Source organism: Cyprinus carpio, chromosome A8 (genome assembly GCF_018340385.1).
Source record: "Cyprinus carpio isolate SPL01 chromosome A8, ASM1834038v1, whole genome shotgun sequence".
NCBI classification, from domain to species: Eukaryota; Metazoa; Chordata; class Actinopteri; order Cypriniformes; family Cyprinidae; genus Cyprinus; species Cyprinus carpio.
In genome coordinates this window covers 1,549,885-1,577,355 of record NC_056579.1, presented here as the reverse complement: position 1 = coordinate 1,577,355, position 27,471 = coordinate 1,549,885, and the positions used below count along the sequence as shown (strand labels likewise).

The 27,471-nt window shown below is 35.7% G+C and overlaps 1 protein-coding gene across 1 annotated transcript in view; it reads right to left on the bottom strand.

The window, feature by feature from the left end:
• The window catches only part of LOC109054210 (F-box/LRR-repeat protein 17-like), a 559,415-nt gene that overhangs the window by 58,419 nt on the left and 473,525 nt on the right, over window positions 1-27,471 (bottom strand). The window contains exon 8 of the mRNA XM_042761560.1: window positions 782-858. Coding sequence (XP_042617494.1) covers window positions 782-858 — 77 coding nt within the window. The remainder of the gene's footprint in view (window positions 1-781; window positions 859-27,471) is intronic.

The window sequence follows — 27,471 nt, the reverse complement described above, 5'->3', positions numbered from 1 at the left end:
ATAAATAAATAAATTATAATTACTACAATTAGGTTTTAGGATTTTGAAAAAATAAAATAAAAAATGAATGAATGAATGAATGAATGAATGAATGAATGCCGGCTGCTTCACCATTACAGTGGGCAAAGTATTGGGATAAAAAAAAAATACTGAATAAAAAAAAAAAAAAAATTAATGTAAAAGCCTGCTGCTTCACCATGACAGCAGGTAAAGTTCTAGGGAAAATAAATGAATGAATGAATAAATAAATGAATGGATGAATGAATGAATAAATAAATAAATAAATAAATAAATAAATAAATGAAATAATGAAATGAAATGAAATGAAATAAAAAAAAAATAAAATGTAAAAGCCTGCTGCTTCACCATGACAGTAGGCAAAGTTTTATAAAAAAAAAAAAAAAAAAAAAAATGAAAATAAAATAAAAATAAAAATAATTAAATAATAATAAAAAGAAAAAAAAAAGAAAAAAATATATATATATGTAAAATTTAAAAACCTGCTGCTTTGCCATGACAGTAGGCAAAGTTTTAGGATTTTAAAGGATAAAACCAAATAAAAATATAAATACCTGCTGCTACACCATTACAGTGGGCAAAGTTTTCGAATTAAAAATAATATATAAAAAACTGTTTAAGAAGACTAAAGGTTAAAGTTCATGTCTGTTCTAGCGCCCCCTGTATCTCTGAGAATGCAGAACAGTTTCTGAACAGGACATCAAGCTTCAGCGGCCTGAAATGTTCATGTTTCGGTCTGTGTTCAAACTCATCTCAGTCTTACCGTGATCTGTGATCTTGCAGGACACCAGATAGAGCTCCTTCAGACTCCGACCCTCCTTAGCGATGATCTCCACACACCTGTAGGCTCATGTGCACACGCTCAGATCAGATCACCCTTTCTTCAAAACTGAACCTCAAGCACACGCTCAGATCAGATCAGCGGCTCGTTAATCAAAGCAGGTGTAATTACATCACACTCTCCTGAAACCCAATCATTAAATGTGACTCGCCACCGGCCCTTTCTTCTCCACTGATCCTGTATCTGCACCTCAAAAGCGTTTGGGAAGAAAATTAATAATTTAATTGAATCGAATTGATTAAAAACTAAAAGGGCTTTCAAATGGGAAAAGCCTCCGTGCTAAAACTACCAATGCCACGACTTCAAAGACACGTCAGGGGGATGTGATTTTGCTGCATGCATGATAATAAAAGAAACACATCAACCAACATACTAACATACTTGACCCCTTTAACCCTTTGACCTTTAGTGCAACATTCATCCTCCAGAGAGAAAACCTTCAGATCTACAGCAATCATATTTGCATTCATGCATTTGACAGACGCTCACATCCAAAGCAATAATGCATGCAGGTTTACAGAGTACATACACATACTCAACATACGAGACACAATACAAGAGTGAACAGAAACATTAAGAGAAAATTCTAAATGCAAGACTGATTTCATCAGTTAGTGCATCTCTGGGAATGGGATGTGCGATATGATGATTTTTGATCGTGGACGATTCAAATGTCTCCACGATCTGCTTTTAAAGAAATATGATAATGTTCTATCAGTGGCGCCTTCATCTCAATATACTGTACAACGCAACACACATTCACATCAAATGTTAACTCTGGGGTAGAGTTACGCTCTTATTCACAATCACAAAAGTACATTATTTGCATGTGCTTTAAAGCCTTGATGGTTAAACATTTAATTTGCGTGCTGTTCTGACGTGCACTTTTTCTGAAGTGCGCGCACACTAAAAATCCTGTCAAACAGCACCTGATTACCGGACTGAGTTATCTTTCACGTCTGATTGCACTAATACTGTCAAAAACAGTTGGTTATGTCTAAAGTCACAATAAAGAGTCGAGAGAGAAACGGATGCGTGTAGGTCTTAAAGTGACAGCAGTCTAAACATGCTGCTGCTTGTCATTAATGGGAGAGTTCACCCAAAAATTTTAATTCTACCATTATTTACTCACATTTCTTTCTTGTGCCGAACACAAAAGAATATATTTTGAAGACCGTGGGAAACCGAACAGCTGCTGGTCTTTGAATTCTTCTAAATAACTTTTGTGTTCAACAGAAGAAAAAAACTAATTCAGGTTTAAAACAACCTGAGAGTGATTAATCAATGACAGAATGATCCCTTTAATATTAATAAAATAACAAAACACAAAGAGAAACATCACTTACTGCTCTTGACTGAAGAACTTTAATACAGTTAATTTATTAAGAATCAGTGTATCATTTATACAATGAAATGTTTTATTTTAATATTTGTTCATTCAGTTTCTTGAATGCTGCTGCTAAATACAGGTACTGTACCTGAAAATAAAGCACTGTTTGTTTTATTTATTTTGTCACCTTATAAGGCTTTGTTTTTAAAATAGAGAAATTAGTTTGGCTGTACTGCTCAGAAAACTCACAAAATAGTAAAACCAACGATAAAAAAGATTTGTTATGAAATCATGAAATCGAGAAACTGAACTCTCTTTATACACAAAACAGACATTTCCATTTCCCACAACACACTGCACTACTAAATACAAAGAGAACAAAAATAATAAAATCAAATGAAAATAAATAATTAAATAAATGGTAAAAGCAAACAAAGAAACTTTGATGAAATAAAATTTGATTTAAAAAAAATGACTGCTGCTTCACAATGAGAATAGGTAAAAGGTTAAGATTTTTAAAAAATAAAATAAAATAAACAAACAAACAAATAAAACAACTTGCTTCACCATGACATATAGGCAAAGTTGTATTTATTTATTTCTGCAGGTTTGGGCCACTGTATGTCATTTAGTATCATTTCTTGATTTGTTTTTTTTTTTTAGTTTTAAAGGTTTAGTAATTTTGCTATGCACTTTTGTCTTTTTTATTTTAGCATATTGTTTTTAAATGTCTTTATTATTATTTTTGTAATTAATGATTTTAATGTGAGTTTTAGTTATTTTAGTACACCAAGTTAAACCAAGAAAATAAGAAATATTAAGTTTTATAAAATATTAAGTTTTTTTGTTACATTTTTTTTCAGTTATGTTTCAGTTAACATTTATTTTATTTCAAGTTATGGAAAAGTTTTTTTGGTTTCAGCTTTGATTAACTGTAATATAGCGATGCAGCTTTTATCTTACTGTAGGCTGATCGTCTGTAATCACTCTCATTATATCGGTTAGCCCTCGGTTTCCTCTCCTCACTAATTCCTCTTCCTGCATCGCCGCGGCGACCATGACTCAAGGCCGTGATGTCCAATAAAGAGACATTAAAGTAGTTTCCATGACGACAAAGACACTCCACAGTCAGCCAATTAGGCTGAGAGCAGTGGCGGGCGGGCGAGGGCCGGTCAGACAGAGAGAGAGAGACTTCGACTGGCCGCAACAATCAGGACAGACGTGTAAAAACAGGCCGGAGTGGATAATCACACTGATGATGATGATGAAGACGCATCTTCATCCACAGCGTTTGTGTGTCATTAGCGTGTTTACTTTAATCAGAGCGGCTGATTGGTGACTGACAGGATTGGGAATCAAAGTCCAGCTCTTGGAAAGAGACTCGCAGCAATGGAAACATGGCACTCTTATGATTAACAAAAGATAATTTTGTTTATATTTATATCAAAACAATGTGATTATGATGATCCAACAGCTGCATTTACTAGCTGGTCTGAATCACCTTCACTATCTCACCAGTAAGGCCTGTAACCACAGTCACACTCCGTTCATGTTCTTGTTCTTGTTCATGATGAAATTTTCTTTTATTGCCGTAATTAATTTATAACATTAACAAGATGACCCGCTGAATTCATTTTGGGAGCGATGACTGATTGAATGTATTTTTAGTCCAGTTCCTGTATATAAGATTTGTATTGACCAAGTTCAGAGGCTGTCATATGTGGATCAACTTACTATGATGTGTTTTTTCATCAGTTTCAGTATGAAAAATAACTTTCATATCAATTCAGTGGATTTATTGCATTTTGAGAAAAAAAAAAGTATTGCATTTTGGGTTTTTATTTTTATTTTATTTTTACAATTTTATAATAAATCCTTGAAAATCAAAACCTGGATTTTAATTTTTTATGTTATTATAATCTAAAGATGCTATGTGAAAGTTTGAAACAGAAAGTAGTGGTTTTCATCTTGCTATTTTCTTGGCAAAGAAAACACATTTTTACTCAAATTAATAAAAATGGATGCATTGCGTTTTGGAACCAAACTCTTCATATACTTGTATATGAATTTTTACTTATATTTAATTAATCTTTTATAAAATGTAATTACTTATATATTAATATTTATTACTATTAATATTTAAAAAATTATTCATATTAATACATTCTAAATGTAAATAAAATATAATAATTAAATACAGATTTATAAATTATTTATAAATTATAAAAAATAAAAATTATATAACATTCATATGTATCATTCTTATTACTAATTATATATATATATATATATAAAGACATCTTTCAAAAATAATAATAATATTTATTTATAGTAATGAACTTTTACTGTTATTATATTCTAAAAGGGAACAAAACAAGAAAATACAGTATAAAATAAAATATAAATAAAAAATACATATAACATTGTCATGTCTATCATTACTATTTATTATAAACAATAACTAAACTATAAATAAAATATTGAAAAATAACATGATAATACTTGTTTTTATAATACCTCTTACATTGCTTTATTTTTTATATTTTGTATCATTTATATTATATTCTATATAATAACAATTATAAATTATCTTTATAATTAATATAAAATAAATAAAATATAGACACCTTTCCATAATAATTATAATATTATTTATTAATATTTATTAATTTTAATGTTTATTTATAAATAATTACTAGCTACTATATACTAAAAGTAAACAAAACAATAAAATGTAGATATATGATAAATGAAATATAAATTAAAAAAAGAAAATTATATAACATTAATATCTATTTTAATATACATAATAAATAAATAATAAATCAAATATAAATTAAAATACAGAAAATAACACTGTAATACTTGTTTTTTAATAGTAAACATTACATTGCAACATTTTTAATATTTTGTATTATGTATATTTTATTTTATTTTATTTTATATAATATAATTATAAATTAGCTTCATAATAAATATAAAATAAATAAAACAGAGATGTTTTCCACTTGTTTTGACCATCAGACACTTCCATCAGTGTGACCTCCGTAAATAAATGTAGAAACGAAACTATTCTAAAGCATATAATGTAGAAATATGTCTAAACTCATGCAGCTCAATGGACTGAATGTGAAAGCAGGTTTTGAATGCGTCTCACAGATGGAGTAAAACACTGGTAATATTCAGACGCAGCCATCAATGTTTAATAAGAAACATTAGTGTTGCTCTTCACATCTTCACAAGAAGACAAGACCAACACAACAATAAGAGCCCATTTATCACAAAAAAGCCAGACAGACGCGATCCCACAGACGGGTCGCGAGAGAAAAGAGGAATTCACCGAGAAAAACCCATTTACAGACACAAACTCAAGGCAGTGCTTCTTCCATTCAACACAAACTACAACAAAACCCGTTACATCTGCACCTGACACAAACTAAACTAGACGGAGCGGACCGCTCAAGGTCTGCAGCGAGCGAATATGAATATATATACGACTGCAGTCTTAATGAAATGGAGGGGCGGATCAGACTTTCCTGCTGTAAATTTCTTTTTATACCTCCTAATAAAGCCTTTTATACATGACTGGAAATCTTGTGCTTGTCAAATGTTCTTGTCTCTGACTCCTGTGCATTGTTCACACAGAAAATGAGTTTTTATAACAAAGAGAACTAGATTAGCAAGACTGCTTTTATGAAATATTCACTATATTTGTGCAATCTTTGGGCTAAAATCAACAGGAAAAACATTCTAAAAATTCCTTAATGCTAAACACTTATAATAAATAATATTAATAATACCAACAAGAAAACTAGATTTCACTCTGCAGTTTCAGGATTTTGTTAAAATTAAATACGAGCAATGCAAAAAATCAATGAATGAAAAAAGTCTGAAATTACAATCCTGCATAAATGCAACAATGAAGAAGTCTTATTTTAGTATTGGGATTCTATTATGATTTTTTAATTAATATGTTGAATTAGTTTTTATTTCATTTTTAGTAGTTTGCTAATATCTATTTAGCTTTTTCAGTTTTAATTATTGAAGTACATCAAATTAAATTTAGTGTTTTTGTCATATTTATTTATTTTTTGTAATGTCTATAGTTTTTATTTATTTTTATTTTTGTTTAGTTATTTATTGCATCAAGTTTAGCAAAGAAAATGAGAATTTGTTTTAGTAATTTTGTTGTCATTTTTATTTTTGTAATGTCTATATAGTTTTTATTTCTTTTTATTTCGGTTTAGATATTTTATTGCATCAAGTTAAACTTAAAGAAAAATATTTTGTTTTGTAATTTTGTTGTCATTACTATTTTTTTTAAGGTCTATATAGTTTTTATTAATTTTTGTTTTAGTCATTTTAGTATATCAAGTTAAACTCAATTAACACTAGAAATGTTGCCATGGCAACTAACTGTAATAAAATGAATTTAAGCTTTTTATATTTTAGTTCATTTCAGTTAAAGCTTATTTCAAGAAACACATTATTTTATGGTTTAAGTTTTAGTTAACAACAATATAATAATTCTGCGGCGAAGGACATCTAATGTTTACATAAAAAATATGCAGTTAAAATATTCTATAATGCCTCAACAGTGGACGAATTTGTGTTATTGTGAATATTTTCTTAAAATAAAGTTCAGGCTTCATTTAAAACAAGCTGAACTGGAATAAGAGTCTTCAGATGACGAAGAGCTGGAGAAAGCGAGAGAAATACAGAAGAGAAGGAGGTAAAAGCTTCAGTCTGGTGTGTCATTTCCAGAGACCTTGACAGAGAGCAGCTTCTGCAATTAGAATTACACCAAATATGCCTCAGATGTCAGGCCACGATAAAATGAACATCCGCCCATTTCACTACAAGCTCTCTGAAGCTAATTAGTGTTCATTACCTTCACTGTTTCAACAGCACGCTTAAAAAAATAAAAAATAAAAAAAAATGAAGTTTTAAGCTGCATAATCAACAGGTTACTGAACAACAGGTTTTTTTTTTTTCTCAATATACGATCAGTAATTTTTAAAAAGTCACACCTTCACCTTCCTTCTTGGCTTCTTAATCAGGAAATGATGCACTGAATTAAACTTTTAAATTGTTTTATATATATAAATTTCCTCCGTCACTGCTGGTTAGCAATGAAAATAGATTTCAAGCCATAAAAAAAAAGAATAAAATAAGAATTCTTAGTCATTTAAATCATTTACTCAGATAAAAGGTAAAATTTATTGCTTGTTGTATTTAAAATAAATGTAAAAGTGCAAAAAGTGTTTTTAAAGGGATTCTGTAGTTTCATGCACTCCCGTTTGGCCGGACTAAACGTTTATTGTATTTCAGTGTTAGTCAGTTATTAAACTGGATATCAAGAGCCCGTCATCTGTATTTCTGCGCTGGGAATATCTGTAATGAATAAAAACGGCTTCATAAGAGTTCAGCTACCGGACTTGTTCAAGTCATTTAGGAAGCAGCAGCTCATAAAACTTCTAAAACAAAATACCCCCAAAAAAAACACAGAGAGACACCCAGAGAATATCTATACACCAGAACGACACAGATCCACCAATAAACCCGGAAAAAACGTTTTAAATCCTAAAATCCATCCCCCACAATCACATATATCCTGCTGGAGAATAAAGTAGAAGCTGTGAAGCAGAAAAACCCTGTTTATTTCTTTTCAAGGTGAATATTCTTCCCCCGCTTTCAGAGATTTCATCACAATCCCATTATCTGCACTGCAAAGTGAACTTCAGAACGAGCTTATCACAAACCGTCCTCAGAATTAACTTCACAACTACAGACAGCCAAAGGAAGAGAAGTTAAAGCAATTAATAAGATAAATCCAGAGGGATCCAATCACACCGTCCAGACTCAATAATGAAAACTTTAGAAATGCTATCTGGAAAATAAAGGCCATGATAAATGTGCAGCAAAGAAACGCATGAAATGCATCGCGCCGCTCGCAAAATGCATCGAATTATCAGCTGCTTTTACGTGTGAGTGATGTGAACGGGTTACTGTACGCCTGTGGGAAGTGTTTCTAAAGTGATTCGGTCCGTCTGTAATGAGATCCGACACTGAAGCGGCAGATAAACGCCTGAAAGACACCAGAACTTCAGTCTGAGACAGATATACTGTATTCACAGCAAACCCGTCAAGAACATGCTCATATTTCAGCTCAAAATTAATATATATATATATATATATATATATATATATATATATATATATTTTTTGCTTTAAAAAAATTAAGCCTATTTTTAGCACCGTTAAGATTTGTTTGCATTGAAACATGGCAATGTAAGCACTTTTTTAAAATCATAAAATTAGCATAAACACTAATCATGACATTTGAATTCTTAATAATATTGATAATGATAATTTAGTATTAAAATGTGCTTAATTGTCAATAAAATAAATTTTAAAATGCAAAAAATCTTTGTTGTTTTTTATGACTTATGTAAAATGTAGTTTCAAATTTCTTTCTTTTGATTTTGGGGTGAAATATGAATAAAATAATAATAATAATAATACAATTTATTTTAATTAGTCACGGCGCGGTAAAGGGCGCCGTGGAAGAAAACCGGGTCTGGGTCCAAACGCAGGGGAAAACGTACTTTTTAATAAACAAAAGGCCAACACGGCAAAAACAAAACAGAAACGAATCACAGGAACAAGCCGGAAATGCAACCACTAGAGACACGTCAAGACAACAAACATAGCAAATAACATTAATTCAGGCAGGCCGAGAGGTGGGAGTGTGGAGAATATATACTAGTGAACAAATGGGGGACAGCTGTGTATGAGTATGTTGACAGGTGTGTCGAACTAGTGTCCAGGTATGAGTGTAAGTGTGTGAGTGGGTGACACAGCTGAGCGGATTTAATTTAACCATTCCGGGAGAACACAACTGTCAAACCCTCTCCAATTACAGTGACAAACAAAATTTCAATTTTAATTAAAACACCCCCCCTCTAAGGAACGGATTCCAGACGTTCCAGTGGCCCCCCCCCACCCAGGGAGGAGGCCGTGCGCGAGGGGGGGGTCTGGGTCCAGGTCCAGGTCCGTGTGCAGGAGGGGGACCAGGGGACTGAGGCAGAGCCGGTGGGGTGGGAACCCAGGGCAGTACCAGGATCGTGAGCAGACACCGCCGCCTCGGTGAATCATGAGCGGCACCCGCCGCCGCCTCGGGGGAATCGTGAGACTCGGGAGAGTCGTGAGCGGCACCCGCCGCCGCCTCGGGGGACTCGTGAGCGGCACCCGCCGCCGCCTCGGGGGACTCGTGAGACCCGGGAGAGTCGTGAGCGGCACCCGCCGCCGCATCGGGGACTTCGGGAGACTCGGGAGAGTCGTGAGCGGCACCCCACCCGCCGCCGCCTCGGGGACTTCGGGAGACTCGGGAGAGTCGTGAGCGGCCACCGCCGCCTCGGGGAACTCGGGAGAGTCGTGAGCGGGCGGCACCCGCCGCCGCCTCGGGGACTTCGGGAGACTCGGGAGAGTCGTGAGCAGCCACCGCCACCTCGGGGAACTCGGGAGAGTCGTGAGCGGCCCCCGCCGCCGCTGCCTCGGGAACTCGGGAGACTCGGGAGAGTCGTGAGCGGCCACCGCCGCCTCTGGGAACTCGGGAAACTCGTGAGCGACCACCGCCGCCGCCTCGGGGAACTCGGGAGACTCGGGAGAGTCGTGAGCGGCCACCGCCGCCGCCTCGGGGAACTCGGGAAACTCGTGAGCGGCCACCGTCGCTGCCTCGGGGAGGACTCGGGAGAGTCGTGAGCGGCCACCGCCGCCGCCCCCTCGGGGGAACTCGGGAAACTCGGGATAGACTCGATCGGAGAACTCGGGAGAGTCGTGAGCGGCCACCGCCGCCGCCTCGGGGAACTCGGGGAACTCGGGAAACTCGTGAGCGGCCACCGTCGCTGCCTCGGGGAACTCGGGAGAGTCGTGAGCGGCCACCGCCGCCACCTCGGGGAACTCGGGAGAGACTCGGCCCCCGCCGAGTCGTGAGCGGGCCACCGCCGCCGCCTCGGGGACTTCGGGAGAATTGTGAGCGGCACCCGCCACCTCGCAGGGAACATCCACGGGTTCAGTCGCTTCATGAAAGCCGGAAGCGAGCCCCGCTGCCTCACAGGGAACATCTGCGGGCTCGGCCGCTTCGTGAAAGCCGGAAGCGAGCCCCGCCGCCTCGCCGGGAACTTCCTGGGTCGGCCCCCCCACCCTGACGGTTGAGCCACTCAGCTGCAGAGCCAGGTTAACGTAGTCCTCCAGCGTCTTGTCGGGGTGCCAGTATGGCATTAAAGTTTTAAAGGGCTCGGCCAGTCCTCCCCAAAAGAAGACCATAAGACAGTGTCTTCTCTGTCGCCGAAAACCGAGCCGCCCCGACGAAGTCCCAGGCATAATCCTCTATGCTCCGATCTCCCTGGCGGACATCGAGGAACGTCCTTGCTGGACCCATATTGGCTGCCTGAATTCTGTCACGGCGCGGTAAAGGGCGCCGTGGAAGAAACCGGGTCTGGGTCCAAACGCAGGGGAAAACACTACTTTTTAATAAACAAAAGGCCAACACGGCAAAAACAAAACAGAAACGAATCACAGGAACAAGCCGGAAATGCCAACCACTAGAGACACGTCAAGACAACAAACATAGCAAATAACATTAATTCAGGCAGGCCGAGAGGTGGGAGTGTGGAGAATATATACTAGTGAAACAAATGGGGGACAGCTGTGTAGAGTATGTGACAGGTGTGTCGAAATAGTGTCCAGGTATGAGTGTAAGTGTGTGTGAGTGGGTGACACATCTGAGCGGAGTGAAGTTAATGAGTCCGGGAGAATGGAAGTGGCGCCCTCTGGGTGGTGACAGGGAGGAACACCGGGTCCGGACTCATGACAAATAATAATAATAATAATAATACAATTTATTTTAATTATATAAATAAATGAAAAAACAAAACAAAACATTATTAATTTACCCACAGGTGTAAAAATAACATCTGCTCCAAAATAAAAAATATATATTAAATAATGAAAATGACAAAATAATACAAAACAACATATTTGACAAAAAAAAAAAATAAAATAAAAAAAAAAAAAAAAAACATAATATGAAAAAAAAAAAAAAAAAAAAAACAAATATATATATATATATATAATCTAAAGTAATTTAAAAGATTTAATCAGGTAAAAGATTAAATTTATCACGTTGTATTCCTAAGCTGTAAGTTGCTTTTGATAAAACCATCTGCAAAATAAATAAATTAAAATAATATATAAAAAAATAAACTAAAAAAAAAAAAAAAAAAAATAAATAAATAAATGCATCTGCTAAATAAATAAATAAATGTAAATCAATTTAAACAAATAAATGCATCTGCTAAATAAATCAATTTAAACCAATTTAAAGAAATAAATACATCTGCTAAATAAATAAATAAATAAATGTGAATCAATTTAAATAAATAAATGCATCTGCTAAATAAATCAATTTAAAGAAATAAATGCATCTGCTAAATAAATTAAAGGTCTATGACTGTATCGCTGGTCAATAATAACTGTGCAAAAGTCTATAATTGATAAGTAGTCAATATCTGAATTAATCTTTAAAGCACAATACGTTCTGAAACTGCTTCTTAAACTGCATAAGTGCACAAGTTTGCAGTGATCAAAGTGATACGAAGAGTGAAGGAATCCTGGTTCACAGATCAGGAAAATAAAGCTCATGTGAAACACAAGCACATTCATCCTCAGAGACGTGACATTATACGACTGTAACGCATTACACATACATCTATGAGAGTCAGCGCTCAGAGAACGAAGCTGATGGATGACGTCGACCCTCACCACAGATTCATGGTTCCTCTTTGTTCTTCCAGAAGAGAACAGCAGCACGTTTAACTGCAGCCATCACATGACAGGCTAAGTGCTGCGAGAAACATGAAGAGAAGAGCGCAGACGCCACATCAGAAACCTCTGGTGCAAGAGCATCTTCAGCTCTGAAGTTCTGCTGTGACGACAACACGTTCTTGTTCAGAAACGAGAAACACTCCTTCACCAATAACTAACCAAACAACCGGTCACGCAAACTACACTGCAATGCTGTGCAACGGCTGAACAATACAGTGAAAAATATAATCTAGATTTCTTTTTATTTATTTTGTTTTAAGAATGTTTGACAGTTTTAAGAGTTCATTTTTTTCATGTTTAACTAGCCAAGTTATGCATGCTACTGTATGTACAATACACTCACATACATACATATCATTTATTTATATCTATTAATAATAATATAAATAAAATATTTACAAGTTGATAAATGATAGTATAAAATGATAAATGAAATCCCCCCCCCATTAACCTACTTCACAACACCGTGTTTAATGAGAGACGCCACCAGGAATCAAGCCTTCTTTCCTTTTCTCCGTGGCTTTTGGTGTATTTGTTCATATCGTACATATTAAGATATTAACTAATATTTAATTTATACATATATGACATATATGTAATGCACAAATGTTGGGGTCGGTGAGACTTTTTGATATTTCTGCTCACCAAGGCTGCATTTATTTTCTTTAAAAAAATTCAGAAAAATAAATAAAAATGTGAAATATTATTAGAATTTAAAATATACATTTCCTGTGTGAATACATTGTTAAACTGTAATTTATTTCTGTGATGTGCAGCTGTATTTTCAGCATCATTACTCTAGTCTTCAGTGTCACATGATCTTCAGAAATCATTCTAATATGATGATTTGCTGCTCAAGAAACATTTCTGATTATTATCAATGTTGAAAACGGTAGTTCTACATTTTATTTTTCAGGATTCACAGATGTATAGCATTTATTTGAAAAAGAATTTATTTTACTGTCACTTTTGATCCTTTTAATGCATCCTTGATGAATAAAAATATTAATACTGACCCCAAACAATTATTTTTTAAATTAAACCTTTGTGCAAACACCAGATAAGGTATTTGTATTTTATGACATGGTTGAAGATCTCAGCACTCACTAGTGAAGTTCGTACATTTCTCCTGTAAGAATGTGACGATGACAACTTCAGTAAAGCGTTCCAGAGCCCACAGACTCGCTCAATGACCTCATGCAATCAGAAGTTACAGACCTCGTTTGACTGATTACTAATTTCCCCAGAGATGCGCTCGTGAGGCACAGTTACTGTCGAGTCCAAGTCAACGTGAGCGTAAACCGGCCTCCAGTCGTCTGGAGCGACAAACGCTGCATTCATGGACTTCAAAAGAGTCATGACGTGATGGAACAGGACATTACATCACAAACACACTTTCCATCAGCTCACCACGTTTTATTGCTTGATTCTGATTGGTCAGTCGCGACAACAACAGGCTCGTCCGGGTAACTGAAGACGGCACTATACTCTTGTTAGGAACATCCCATAAATGTCTCCACTTCTGACGTCACGGTTCAGGGGAAAAGACGAAACAAAATTGCTGCCTTTTGCCCTTTTTTTAATTAATTAATAAAGTGGTTTACTGAACAAACTAAGGCTTTGTCTTTAAATAAAAATAAATAAATGCTTTTCAATTATAAAAACACTTCATTTTTTGCTGTAAATTAAACCAAATAAAACATAATATCTTACCATTCTTTCTACATTCAAAACACTTCAAAACGTTTTACTTGCTGTTTCTTTGTAACTAATTATGAATTTACTAGCAGTTCATAAAAGTAAATTGTTTCTACATCAATGTATTTATTAATGGATACAATCTGACATCAAGTTGTTTTCATAAACTGTAAATATATATATATATATATATATATTATATATATATATATATAGATATAGATATAGATATATATATAGATATATATATAGAATATAGATATATACAGATAGATATATATATATATATATATTATAATATAGAACATATATTATATATTTATAATATATAAGTTCTAAATACAAAAAAAATATTGCAGTACGTTTACAAGAAAATACTACATTTGTGAAATTTACTAGCAATTTTACTATTGAGTGAAACTGAGTGATGCATTTTTGCCCTTTATTTTGCCATTTTATTGATAATGAATGTGTAGATAATCAAAAACGGTGAGAAATGGTCTAATAAAAACATTTTAATATGTTTATTTTAAATTCAGATAAAGCAATAAATACTAAATAGCAGACAAAGTGTTTGATTTTTTTGATTTTAGGATTGCAAAATAGTTTAGTTTATTTATTTATTTTTGCAAAAAATAAATATATTATCGTCCAGCTTTTATTATATATATATTTTATTACATTTATATGGTTGGATACATAAATATATACATACACTACACTCACATGAAGCAATTCACTCTACACAGCAAAAAAGACATCATGATTTTTATTTATTAATTATTTTGTGCAAAAAGTAACTATATTATTGTCCAGCTTTTTTTAATATAAAGTTGTATATATAAATATATACAAACAGTACAGTCACATAAAGTGTTATTATATAGCAAAAATTTGCTTGATTTTTTTGTTGAAAATTTTTTCTTTTTTTTTTTTTGCAAAAATTACTGCCAGGTTTATATCTGTTTTTTATATATTATATATATATATATATATATATAGATATATATATATATAATCTACAACAAACTTTATACACATATGTATAGTAGTCTTATGAGGTGATATATATATTTTGTGGCAAATCTCTTGATTGCTTGTATTGTTGCAAAATGTAAACGTCCAGCTCTAATCTGCAAAATGGGACTCTATCTATATAAGAATATACTGTATATATATAAACACACACACACACACACACACACACACACACACACACACACACACACACACACACACACACATAACAGAAATATTAACCTCATGATTTTCTGTAAAGCTGCTTTGAAACAATGAGAAACAAGCACTTTACTCATAAATTTGACTCAGATTTTTGACTTTTGAACGGTGTTTTACGCTGTGATCAGATGAAATCACACCAGCGACGGCTCAAACGCATGCGAGTGCACCTGAGAAAACCTCACATGAGAGCGTGTCGTGATGATGAATCCTGTAGAGGACTGAATCGCTGTAATGCAGCGTCTTTGGCAGGACGGATCTATTCCTGGCAACAGAACAGAACGAGAAACATTCGCTGCGGGCCACCAGCAAGACCAATCCGTCATTCGTGACACCCAGCGGCGCCCCGAGATCTTCAACTTTCCAAAAGTGACAAAATTCCCACCAAATGTCTGACATGTGGGAGTGAAGCACTGGGAGCCGATAAACGCTTCCATGTGCCTCTGGAGATTCAGATCGGTATGATCACAAACCTGCCGAATGTTGAAACGCGGATGTGTTTTACACTTTTATCATATCACATACTCTTATATTCATATCAAGCACAAAAGTTTGTTCAACATATGCTGGAAATAATCTATCAGTCCAGAAAAAACAACTGTTGCACACCAGCTGGGAGATTTTAGAGGGCTGGTTCACCCAAAAACTTGATTAAATATGCACTCACTCTCATTTTGCTGAAAACCTGTATGACTTTCTTTTGTGTCAATGTCTTGAAGAACACTGAGGTAGACATAATACTGACTTTCAATGCAAGGACAAACACTTAAATATTTCTGAAAATAACTTCCACAATCATACATGTTTTAACTGTGTAAATGATGACAGAATGATCATTTCTAGGTGAAATATCCCTTTAAGAGCTTGATCAGAACAAGTTTTTACTGAACAATGACATATTATTATGACATAATCTGAGCACAAACAACCGTAAGGCTGATCTGCCTTTGTTTATGAGTCTTAACTGCTAGTTTTCAGAACATATTTTACATACAAATTCATTTAATTCAGTATTTCTATGATGATGTGAGCTAATTACGCCACAGACAAACATTTTGGGTAAAGATTAACAGGCTATATAACAAACAAAATTCACAAAAATATACAGTGCAGTAAACAAACTGTATTAAATCTCTAAATAAAATAAGACGGATGGTGGCTGGAGTTCAGTATTGTTCAAAAGTTTGAGGTTGGTAAGATTTTTTAAATGTTTCTGAAAGAGTCTCTTCTGCTCACCAAAGCTGCATTTATTTTTCAGTGCATGTTTTCAATGATTTTATTCTATTTATTTAGACTCATCATCATCCATCCACCCATTCAATCATCCATCCATCCATCCATCCATCCATCCATCCATCATCATCATTCATCCAACCATCCTTTCATCATCATCCATCCATCCATCCATCCACCCACCCATCCTTTCATCATCATCCCCCCATTCAACCATCCATCCATCATCATCATCCATCCACTCAACCATCCATCCATCCATCCATCATCATCTATCAACATCCATCCATCCACTCAACATCCATCCATCATCATCCATCCATCCATCCATCATCATCCATCCATCCCCTCATCATCATCCATTCAACATCCATCCATCCATCATCATCATCCATCCATCCACTCATCATTATCCATCCATCCATCCATCCATCCATCATCCATTCAACCATCCATCCATCCTGCCTCATCATCCCATCCATCCCTTCCACCATGCCATCCGGGTCATCCATCAATCAACCCAACCATCCATCCATCCATCCATCCATCCACCCATCCAGTGTCACCCATCCATCCATCATCCATTCAACCATCCATCCATCCATCCATCCATCCACCCATCCAGTGTCACCCATCCATCCATCATCCATTCAACCATCCATCCATCCATCCATCCACCCATCCAGTGTCACCCATCCATCCATCATCCATTCAAACATCCATCCATCCATCATCCATTCAACTATCCATCCATCCATCCATTCATCTATCCATCATCCATTCAACCATCCATTCAATTATCCATCCATCCATCCATCCATCCATCATCCATTCAAACATCCATCCATCCAAAATCCATTCCAACAATCCATCCATCCATCCATCATCCATTCAAACATCCATCCATCCATCATCCATTCAAACATCCATCCATCCATCCATCCATCATCCATTCAACCATCCATCCATCCATCCATCCAAATCATTACATGCAACATCCATCCACTCATACTTCAACCATCCATCATCATCTATCTATCAAGCCAACTGTCATCCCTCCAATCATCAAAACACCAATAATCCCAACACACACAACCCTCCACCAAACCCACCAACCAACCATCCAACCATCACATACAACACAATCATCCATCCATTATTCATTCATTCAACCATCCATCCATCCACCAATCCATCATCCAACTATCCATCCATCATCATCATCCATCCATCATTCATTCATTCAACCATCCTTCCATCCATCCATCATCCATCCACCAATCCATCATCCAACTATCCATCCATCCATCCAAACGATCAAATCATCATCAATCCATCATTCAATTATTCAACCATCCATCTATCCATCCACCCCTCTTCATCCATCATCCATCCATCTTAACTATCTATGGCCTATAAACATTTAAGCGTATACTTAATTTAAGCATGAATCATTTTTCCAACACTTTTTTAAATTCAAATAACAGTCATTCAAAAGTGCTAAAGCCCTTCTCGTGTCTGAGCTTGTGACTCGTAATCATACGGTTTCACACAGAGATTGTGGGTCACTCATACACTTCAAAGCTTTTACTAATGCATAAACAAATAAATAAAGCACACTAGCCTTCCTTGTTCCTATCTTTAATATCAGCTGAAATGACTAAACCTCCTCACTGAGATCTGAAGACTTCTGCTGCCAACAACATTTATCCGTCCACAATAACACTCTCAATAAGTGGCCCTTAATAACTATGCTTGAATGGAGCTGTGAGACTGGTCGTGATTGACTGGAGATCAGCGGGTGGTCAAACACAGTCACATTCACCGCTCAGCACCCACTAAACTCTGACCCGACGGAGAACATGTCTAAGTGCTCCGTTTGCTCAATCCAAGAGCTTTTCCACTGGAATGACAGTGGACTAATTACACACTGAAACTCACTGACACATTCCCTGCACTCACATGAACAATCCTGATCCGAACGGCTTTCCCAGAAAACCTCCTAAATCCACTGAAAACTCATGCAAATCACCGCTAAACGACTGTGCTCACAGAATCCTATTGCGCCTAGTCAAATAATAATAATAATAATTGAATTATTATATTATTAATATTAAAATTAAATAGTAGTATTATCAATTATTTAAATGCTAATTATTAATAAATAAGTAATAATTAATAAATAAAATTCAAAATATTAAATATAACATTTTATAACATATTATATAATAAACATTATTATTATTGTTATTATAATTATTGTCATTATTTTTATTGTTAATTAAGTTTTGTTATTGTTATATTATATAATATCATAAATATATTATACAATAAACTAATAATAATAATATTAATTATTATTTTATTATTATTACTACTACTGTTGCTGTACTTAATTGTTTATTATTAATTATTAAGTATTGTTGTTGTTACAACAACAACAATAATGATGATAATAATAATACTGTTGTTGTTATTATTATTATCATCATCATTATAACAATTATATTATATAATTACATAAATAGCATGTTGTTTTGGATAAAAGCATTTGTCAAATGCATAAATTTAAGGAAATAATAATTAAACTACATTTCTTATTGGTCCAAGTCCAAGAAGTCAAACAAAAACAAACAAACAAACAAACAAACAAACAAACAAAACCCACAGGTTTAATACTTTGTTAAAGTGTTAAAGGACTGAAAAGGACTGATCAAATCACTAAAATCAATAGTGGTGACTGACAAACAAAACTAATTATATTAGTATTTATAAATGTCAAAGTCACCACAGCAGCACTTCAGAACACCTTTAAGAAAAGAAAAGAAAAACCGCTGACATTAATGTTGAGTTTAGGTTTCCATATAACGGTTGTAAAATGAGACAGAAAAACTCCTGATTCAACTGTGAATTTCTGAATAAACGCTGAATAAACATGTTCATCTCATGTCACACTAAATCTATTTACTCATGAAAACACTTCATCATCATGGTTAGTGGCTCACTGTTGCATTATCATCTTCAGATATGATGGTCTGACTCTAAACGCATGAATCACACACACACGGATGATCCAGACGGGGACGGTTTACTGCTCTCTGCAGGTTCCTCGGCTGCTCAACATAAAGGACTTAAAGGATTAGTGAAAATCATCTCAATGATCCCATTATCTCCAGCGCTGACATACACCCAAACATCAAAGTCTTATTTTACTCTCACTGATGTACTATTATAGCTTTTAATGCATATTTTGAATGGGATTTTATTTTTATATTTTCTGTTTTTGCCTTAATGTCAAAGTCTTTTATTTATTTTAATTTAGTTATTTAATTTTTTTATTTTATTTTTAAGTTATTTTAGCATCACTGATATGCTAGTTTTTGTTAATATTTTAAATTAGATTTAATTTTTATATATCCTGTTTTGATTTAAAGTTTAGTAAAAGTTTTAGAAATTTAGTTGTGTGTTTTTGTCAATTTTTTTTTTTTTTTTTATTTTAGGGGAATTATTAATTCAGTATAACCAATAAATCATTATAACTTATAAAATACATTAAATTTTTTTAAATACTTTAAATATTTCCTTTTTTTAAATATTTCCTAGTTTCTTAGTTTTAATTTAAATTTTAGTAAAAATTTTCATAATATTTTTGTGTTTATTTAGTTATTTGTGTATTTATTTAGTTATTTTAGTATTTAGTCATTTTAGTATCACTTATATCCTATTATAGTTTTTGTTAATATACTGAATTTGATTTTTATTTTTATATGTTCTGTTTTCATTTTCATTTTCGCCTAAGTTTTAGTAATTTTGTTGTGTTTTGTAGCTATTTTAGTCCTTTTCTTTTTTTTAGATTCCAGTTATTTTAATATTTTTTATTTTAGCTTTTTCGCTTTTTAATTTTTTTTTATTTTAGTTCTTCACCTTGAAATGATAAATACTGCCTTGGCAACTAGCTAAAACAAACTAAGACTTTTCTAATATTTTATTTAATTTCAAGAAACAACAATTATATTTTACAATTTTATTTTGCTGACGCAATTACCAGGAATCAGCGTTTCTATCTGTTTTAAGATTTTCCATGCATGAACAGCAAAGAAATTAAAAGATGCATCAAACATTTCTGTGCATTTCACCACCAGAAACCATCTACATATTCCCACAATCAACCATTCAGTCTGACTATAAGAAATCTACTGTATATATCCAGTAAATGCATTACAGATGATCATGATACAAGGATTTAACGAGTCCAAAATCAGACATGATTTAAAATATCCATGTTTCTGCATCTACAGCACACATTAAACAACTAATAAACAAACATGTGCAAATGCAAATAAAAATTTGCATTTTGAAGAATTGAGCTTCATTTATCAAAACACAGGCAATATTTCCTTGCAGAGGCAAGCGTGTCTGTTTTCCACTCACTTGTGGGCTTTTACTTCAGTCCTGAGTTATTTTATCCACACATTTTATGTAAAAATGACGCCATGGATTGAAATAATAATGCGTTTGAGGGTCTATAAAATTATTGAGTTGGGCTTATAAAAACATGACCTCAGAGAGAAACAGAAACCTTGAAGAACGACAGTGTTTGAAGAATAAATTTCTGCCTGTTCCTCTCACACAAGTACAACACAAATACAAATACATACATTCCGTACAGACGGAAACTTAAAAAGTTAAATAAAAAAGATTGACTCAAACATAAAGCTAGTCTGATGTACTGAAGACAACAAGTGTATTTACACAGGACTGGCTCATGAATATTAATTAGGTCACTTTAATGGACAGTCAAGTAAAGTTCTCCAGCAATGTCAGCGTGACCTAATTAATATTCATGAATCTCTCAGTTCAAAACTGACATCACGAGCATTCAGACAGTGACCCGCCCACTTGATCCGCCTCAATCATGATAAAAATAAAACACTCAATCCGTGAGTTAAGAACCGATTATAATGCAAAGCCGTTCACTAACTAAACACGAGTCAAGGTGGAACAGAGGGACACTGATGAAGATGAAAAATACATTTGATGCAATTTCAGACTGTATCTGGCTCGCATATGTTTATTTAATATCACTTACAGTGTGTCTCTGAAACATCCGCCTTCATTAAAACCGTATGAGATGCCTGAAAAACTCAGGTTTGTTGTCCAATGAAAGCATGCATTTTTATGGGCAATAAAAACAAATATCACACAAAACATAAATACACCACCCAAAAAGCGTCACGACTGTAAAAGCCCTGAAATGTCTCGAACAGGAACGCTGTTGTTTCTACCTGCATGAGGCTGTCCTGAACACTTCAATCACATTATACAGGCCAGAAAGAGAAAGATTCAGAAAAATTAATGCCATCATTTGCAATCATTCATCAGGTCCAGCGTTAAAGTAACGCCAAGAAATTCGGAAAATTACCGCATCTGAAGCAAGGTGTGTCATTTTATCATAATGTGTTTATACAATTCATCATTCATGCTGGGATGTTCTGGGGGATTGTTATGCGTTTGCTAGGGTATTGTGGGTGGTTGCCAGAGTGTTGCTATGGTCTTCTGGGTGGTGGTTGCTAGGGTGTTCCTATGGCGTTGTGGGTGGTTTCCAGGGTGTTGCTTTGCAGTTGCTATGGTGATGTGGGCGATGGTTGCCAGAGTGTTACTAAGCAGTTGCTATGGTCTTCTGGGTGGTGGTCACTAGGGTGTTCCTATGGTGTTGTGGGTGGTTTCCAGGGTGTTGCTGTGCAGTTGCTATGGTGTTGTGGGTGGTTGCCAGAATGTCGCTGTGCAGTTGCTATGGTGTTGTGGGTGGTGGTCACTAGGGTGTTCCTATGGTGTTGTGGGTGGTTTCCAGGGTGTTGCTGTGCAGTTGCTATAGTGTTGTGGGTGGTGGTTGCTAGGGTGTTCCTATGGTGTTGTGGGTGGTTTCCAGGGTGTTGCTGTGCAGTTGCTATGGTGTTGTGGGTGGTGGTTGCTAGGGTGTTCCTACGGTGTTGTGGGTGGTTGCCAGAGTGTCGCTGTGCAGTTGCTATGGTGTTGTGGGTGGTGGTTGCTAGGGTGTTCCTACGGTGTTGTGGGTGGTTTCCAGGGTGTTGCTGTGCAGTTGCTATGGTGTTGTGGGTGATTGCCAGAGTCTTACTAAGCAGTTGCTATGGTCTTCTGGGTGGGGGTTGCTAGGGTGTTCCTATTGTGTTATGGGTGGTTGCCAGAGTGTCGCTGCAGTGCTAGTTGTTTGTGGGTGGATGGTTGCTAGGGTGTTCGACTATGGGTTTGTGGGTGGTTCCAGGTTGCTGTGCAGTTGCTAGGTGTTAGTTCCAGAATGTCGCTGTGCAGTTGTGGGTTGTGGTTGTGTTCCTATGGTGTTTATGAGTGGTGCCAGAGGTGCTGTGCAGTTGCTATGGTGTTGCTGGGTGGTGGTTGCTAGGGTTTCCGGTGGTTGCTAACTCAATGATATTGATTTGCTAAGCAGTTGCTATGGTCTTCTGGGTGGGGGTTGCTAGGGTGTTCCTATTGTGTTGTGGGTGGTTGCTAGGGCATTGATATGGAGTTGCTATAGTGTTGTCGGTGGACTCTAGGGTGTTGCTGTGCAGCTACTTTGGTGTTGTGGGTGGTTGCCAGGGCGTTACTAAGGTCTTCTGGGTGGTTGCTAGGGTGTTGTGGTGCTATGCAGTGCTTTAAGGACACAGTGATCCATCAGACCTTTTTCCAGGTTTGTGTGCAGCATTAGGCTCCAGATCCGCCCCTCTCTTAAACTGAAAATCCAGAGAGGGTGTCTAATTTGGAGGAAAAGATGCTTTTATTGCACAATTGAAAATAAGCGCTTATTTTGAACAAACGCATCCCAAAGCACACTGAAATCCACTGTCTGACTTATCATCAAAAGCGTATAAAGTATCTTTCCCCGGAAAGTCATTTCCCACCAAAAATGGATTTAAAAGTCGATTTTCTAAGATGCTAATAAACTAATTCCAACCTGATGCGAGGCAGAGCTTTTCAATTCAAGCTCGCTTTGCTCAGATTTGTTCTACATGATGACTGGAACACAGAAGGGAAATCAAACTCTCGCCATTTCAGGACAAAAAGACTTTCCTCATTTTACACAAAAGTAAATGACTGCAAAGTGAAAATACCAGCAAACAATTTCTGGTATTAATATGCAGCAGAATGAATTACACGCATTAGTAAAGCCATTGAATGGTGTTAATTGCTGAAGTGTAAATAGCAGTAATGTTAATTACGATAATGAATGTAATAATCACACCTAAGCGTAGCGCGAGCACACACACACACACACACACACACACACACCCCCCCACACACACACACACACACACACACACACACACACACACACACTGCTGCTGGTGATTGCAATCATTGGTAATTACAATGAAGTCTCTTTTTAAGTGTTCTGTTTCCACATTGTTCAAGTAAATGACATTTGAGCAACTGAGATACCTGGAGAGATTCACACGCGTCCTGAATGAGTCTTTAAATGTCTGAGATCACAGCCGCAGAAAACAGCCTTCAGTTCTGTTTGGATAACACACTTCTGTTCCTACATAACGCGTCTGTGAAATCAAGTTTTCTGTAAGGGAAAGATCATCTGCGCATCAACTACTCACCACCATTTTCACCAACCAAATTAAAACAAAACACACCAGAACAGACTAAAAATATATAAAAATATATAATAATTATAATTATAGTTATAGTTATTATATAAAATATATAATAACTAATATATATATATCAGCATACTTCCCCAGCAGATTGATTACATTGAGAACTGCAAACTTTTCTTTTCAAGCTTTTCGAAATGTTATGTTTAAATATGCAAATGAGGCACTAAGTACGTAAAGATCCACTAATTTGCATTGATTTCCAGAACAGAGTTTTGAACACTGGATAAACCAGGTTCAAAACTCTTGTTTGATTTGTTTTGTTGTTGTTGTTTTTTTACCGAGGGACATTGTGCTACCTCGTTCTACACAGAGTAAAATTTACAGATGAAGACTGGGTAAAATGTACTGGAGTATTACAGAGTTAATGTCAAATGAGTAAGTAGAAATGACTCAAACTCTAACTGGCCAAGTTAAATTTACTTATTCTATTTAAAGTGCTGTTGAGAAAGAAACTCACAGCCTTTATCAGATGCAAACTGATAAAGTGCATTTATATATATATATATATATATATAAATGTGATGTTTTCTTTCCACTAGTCTGAAACAACACGTTCAGAAAAGCCAAATAACCCAAAATCTCATAACTGACCAGAGGTGTGTTTCTCAAAAGCATTGTTAGCTAAATATGGTCGTAAGTTCCATTGAACTGTATTGGTAATGATGGAACTTGCTAACACAATTGCTTTCAGAAAACGAATCACAGTTTAAAAAAAAAAAGAAAAAAAAAAGAAAAGTTTTTGCTTGTAGTTGTCTTCACTTTTACGAAAATCCTGCAGTATGCCAATTTAACTTTAATAGTCCCACAGATAATATGAGGTCATAAAGTTGCAAGCATAATAACTATTAAATGCCACTGAAAGTAGCTCCAGATCTAGTTTAGTGTATCACACCGCAGGACGTTTCCTGTCTACTCAAATACACAGTTTAGTCATCATGAAGGAATCACATTCTATAATGGAAATGAGAAGTTGTTAGGGAGTTGCTATGAGGTTCCATTTCTATTCTGAATGGTTGCTAGGGTGTTGATATACAGTTGCTATTACTGGGTGCAGTTGGTGGGTGATTGCCAGAGTGTTGCTATGTGGTTGCTATGGTGTTCTGGTTGGTTGCCAGGGCGTTGCTATGGTGTTGTGGGTGGCTGCCAGGGTGTTGCTATGTTATTGTGGTGGTTGCCTGGGTGTTTCTATGCAATGCTATGTTATTGTGGTGGTTGCCTGGGTGTTGCTATTCGGTTGCTATGTTATTGTGGTGGTTGCCAGGGTGTTGCTATGTTACTGTGGTGATTGCCAGGGTGTTGCTATGTTACTGTGGTGATTGCCAGGGTGTTGCTATGTTATTTATACATCATTTAAAAAACACAGCGTAAATAATCTCAGAATGAGAGTAGAAGCCATCAAGTCTTATCCAAAGCTCCCACACACGTCTGCTCCCCAAAGCACATCTCACAAAGATCAACACTAAATCAAACTTTAGCACCACCATACATGAAGTGCACCTGATCCAGGAACTGTTCCTCAGACTTTATTAACCAAAACCAGCTGCCAGGTGACCATCAAAACTGATCTGAGGTCAGCTGAGGTCGTCTACGCAACAGTGTCCTTGAAAATGAGTCGTCTTTCTATCTGTATTCAGCTCACAGCGTCTCTGTGTGCAACTGAAGAGATTACAGACAAACTGCAAATATTTACACGCAAGACTTCGACCCAAAGGACAGATGGAGTCGAAGGGAATTTTGATATATGAAACACTGTAGAGAAGGACAAGAGATGATAATCGGTCACGAGAGCTTCATAACGTCTCAAAAAGCCCAGACAAACATCCTCAGGTCTGCCTTCATTCACTAAATACAAGTTAAGGTATGCACACAGCATCTGTGACATGCTATCAAAAATGATTTCAGCTCAGTGCAGGTGAAGGTCTGGATATGTGTTTCCGATATAATAGAGCACAACCGTCTGGTTCATTTGGTATACAAAGAAACTGATTATAAGCAGTAACATTTAAACACAGACCAAAAATGAGCATCATGTCCATTAAAAAAAATCTACAGTACCGATAATCCACTTCCAGAACCAAGAGTTCACTCCATGTAAACAGTTGCTTCTCGTCTTCTTGCATGCATCTTTTACACTTATCCATTTATTCATGCAAAATTCAACATGATAATCACAGGAGAATTAACATAATTTTACACCGACAAGCTCAGTAGACTACTTTTCACAAGTTTGGAGTCAGTAAGTTTTTGTAATGTTTTGAATTTAGTCTCTTCTGCTCACCGAGGATGAATTTATTTGATCAAGAATACAGTGAAAATGTGAAATATTATTACAATTTCAAATGGCTGTTTTCTATGTGAATATCTGTTAAACTGTAATGTATTTCTGTGATGTGCAGCTGTATTTTCAGCATCATTACTCCAGTCTTCAGTGTCACATGATCTTCAGAAATCATTCTAATATGATGATTTGCTGCTCAAGAAACATTTCTGATTATTATCAATGTTGAAAACAGTTGTGCTGCACAATATTTCTTGTGGAAACTTTTCAGGATTCACAGATGAATAGAAAGTTCAAAAGAACAGCATTTATTTGCAATAGAAATTACTTCTACTTTCACTTTTGATCAATTTAAAGCAGCCTCGATGAATAAAAGTATTAATTTCTTTAATTATTATTATTTTTTTAACAGTAGTGAAACTGTGTACATATAATCTTAACATATATTGAATCCTATTGCTGGTGATGTTTATTATAATATGATTTGCTAATATATATATTTAGAAACTTAATTTTCTGTAAAGTTGCTTTGCAACGATTTGTATCGTGAAAAGCGCTATAAGAGCTATAAACTTGAATTGAATTGATGTCACTTCAGGAGGAGTCATGTGACCTGACGCTGGTTTCCTGTTCCTCACACATTCAGATTCAACACACACGCAGAGACAGCTTTTAAAAGTGGATGAAAATGGCAAATTATTTCACAGCAGGACAAAATGCACAATTTCATCTAAATAAATTAAAGCGTGAATCTCTCGTGGTGAGAGGTGACACCAGACACAAAGAGCCTCTGACTGAAGCGCTAAATACGCAAAGAGAGAAATATGCTGGAATAGACAGGTGTGTGTGTGTGTGTGTGTGTGTGTGTGTGTGTGTGTGTGTGTGTGTGTGTGTGTGTGCGTGCGTGTCATGTTTAATTTCAATTTCACTGCATTCTGGGAGTGAAAGCAATTGATTTTTGGCTTGGGAGAAAAAGTGATGAAAGATTTGGCTTTAATTGAGCTTCACAAACGAATCGATTCAACTTCAGCAAACTGATTCCCTCGTTACGGCCACAGCGTCTCACTTTAGCACAGTAACGAAGGAACGCTTCTGAAACGAGAAACTTAATTCAGTCACTGCACACAGCAGCCTTTACTAATTCACTCCTACTCAGAAAGGAAATGCTGAGTTTATTTCAGATGAGTAGCATCCTTAACCTTCAGCTATTCAACTATTAAACACTAATAAATCACACATCTGGATGTAAAATGTTACACCTGTT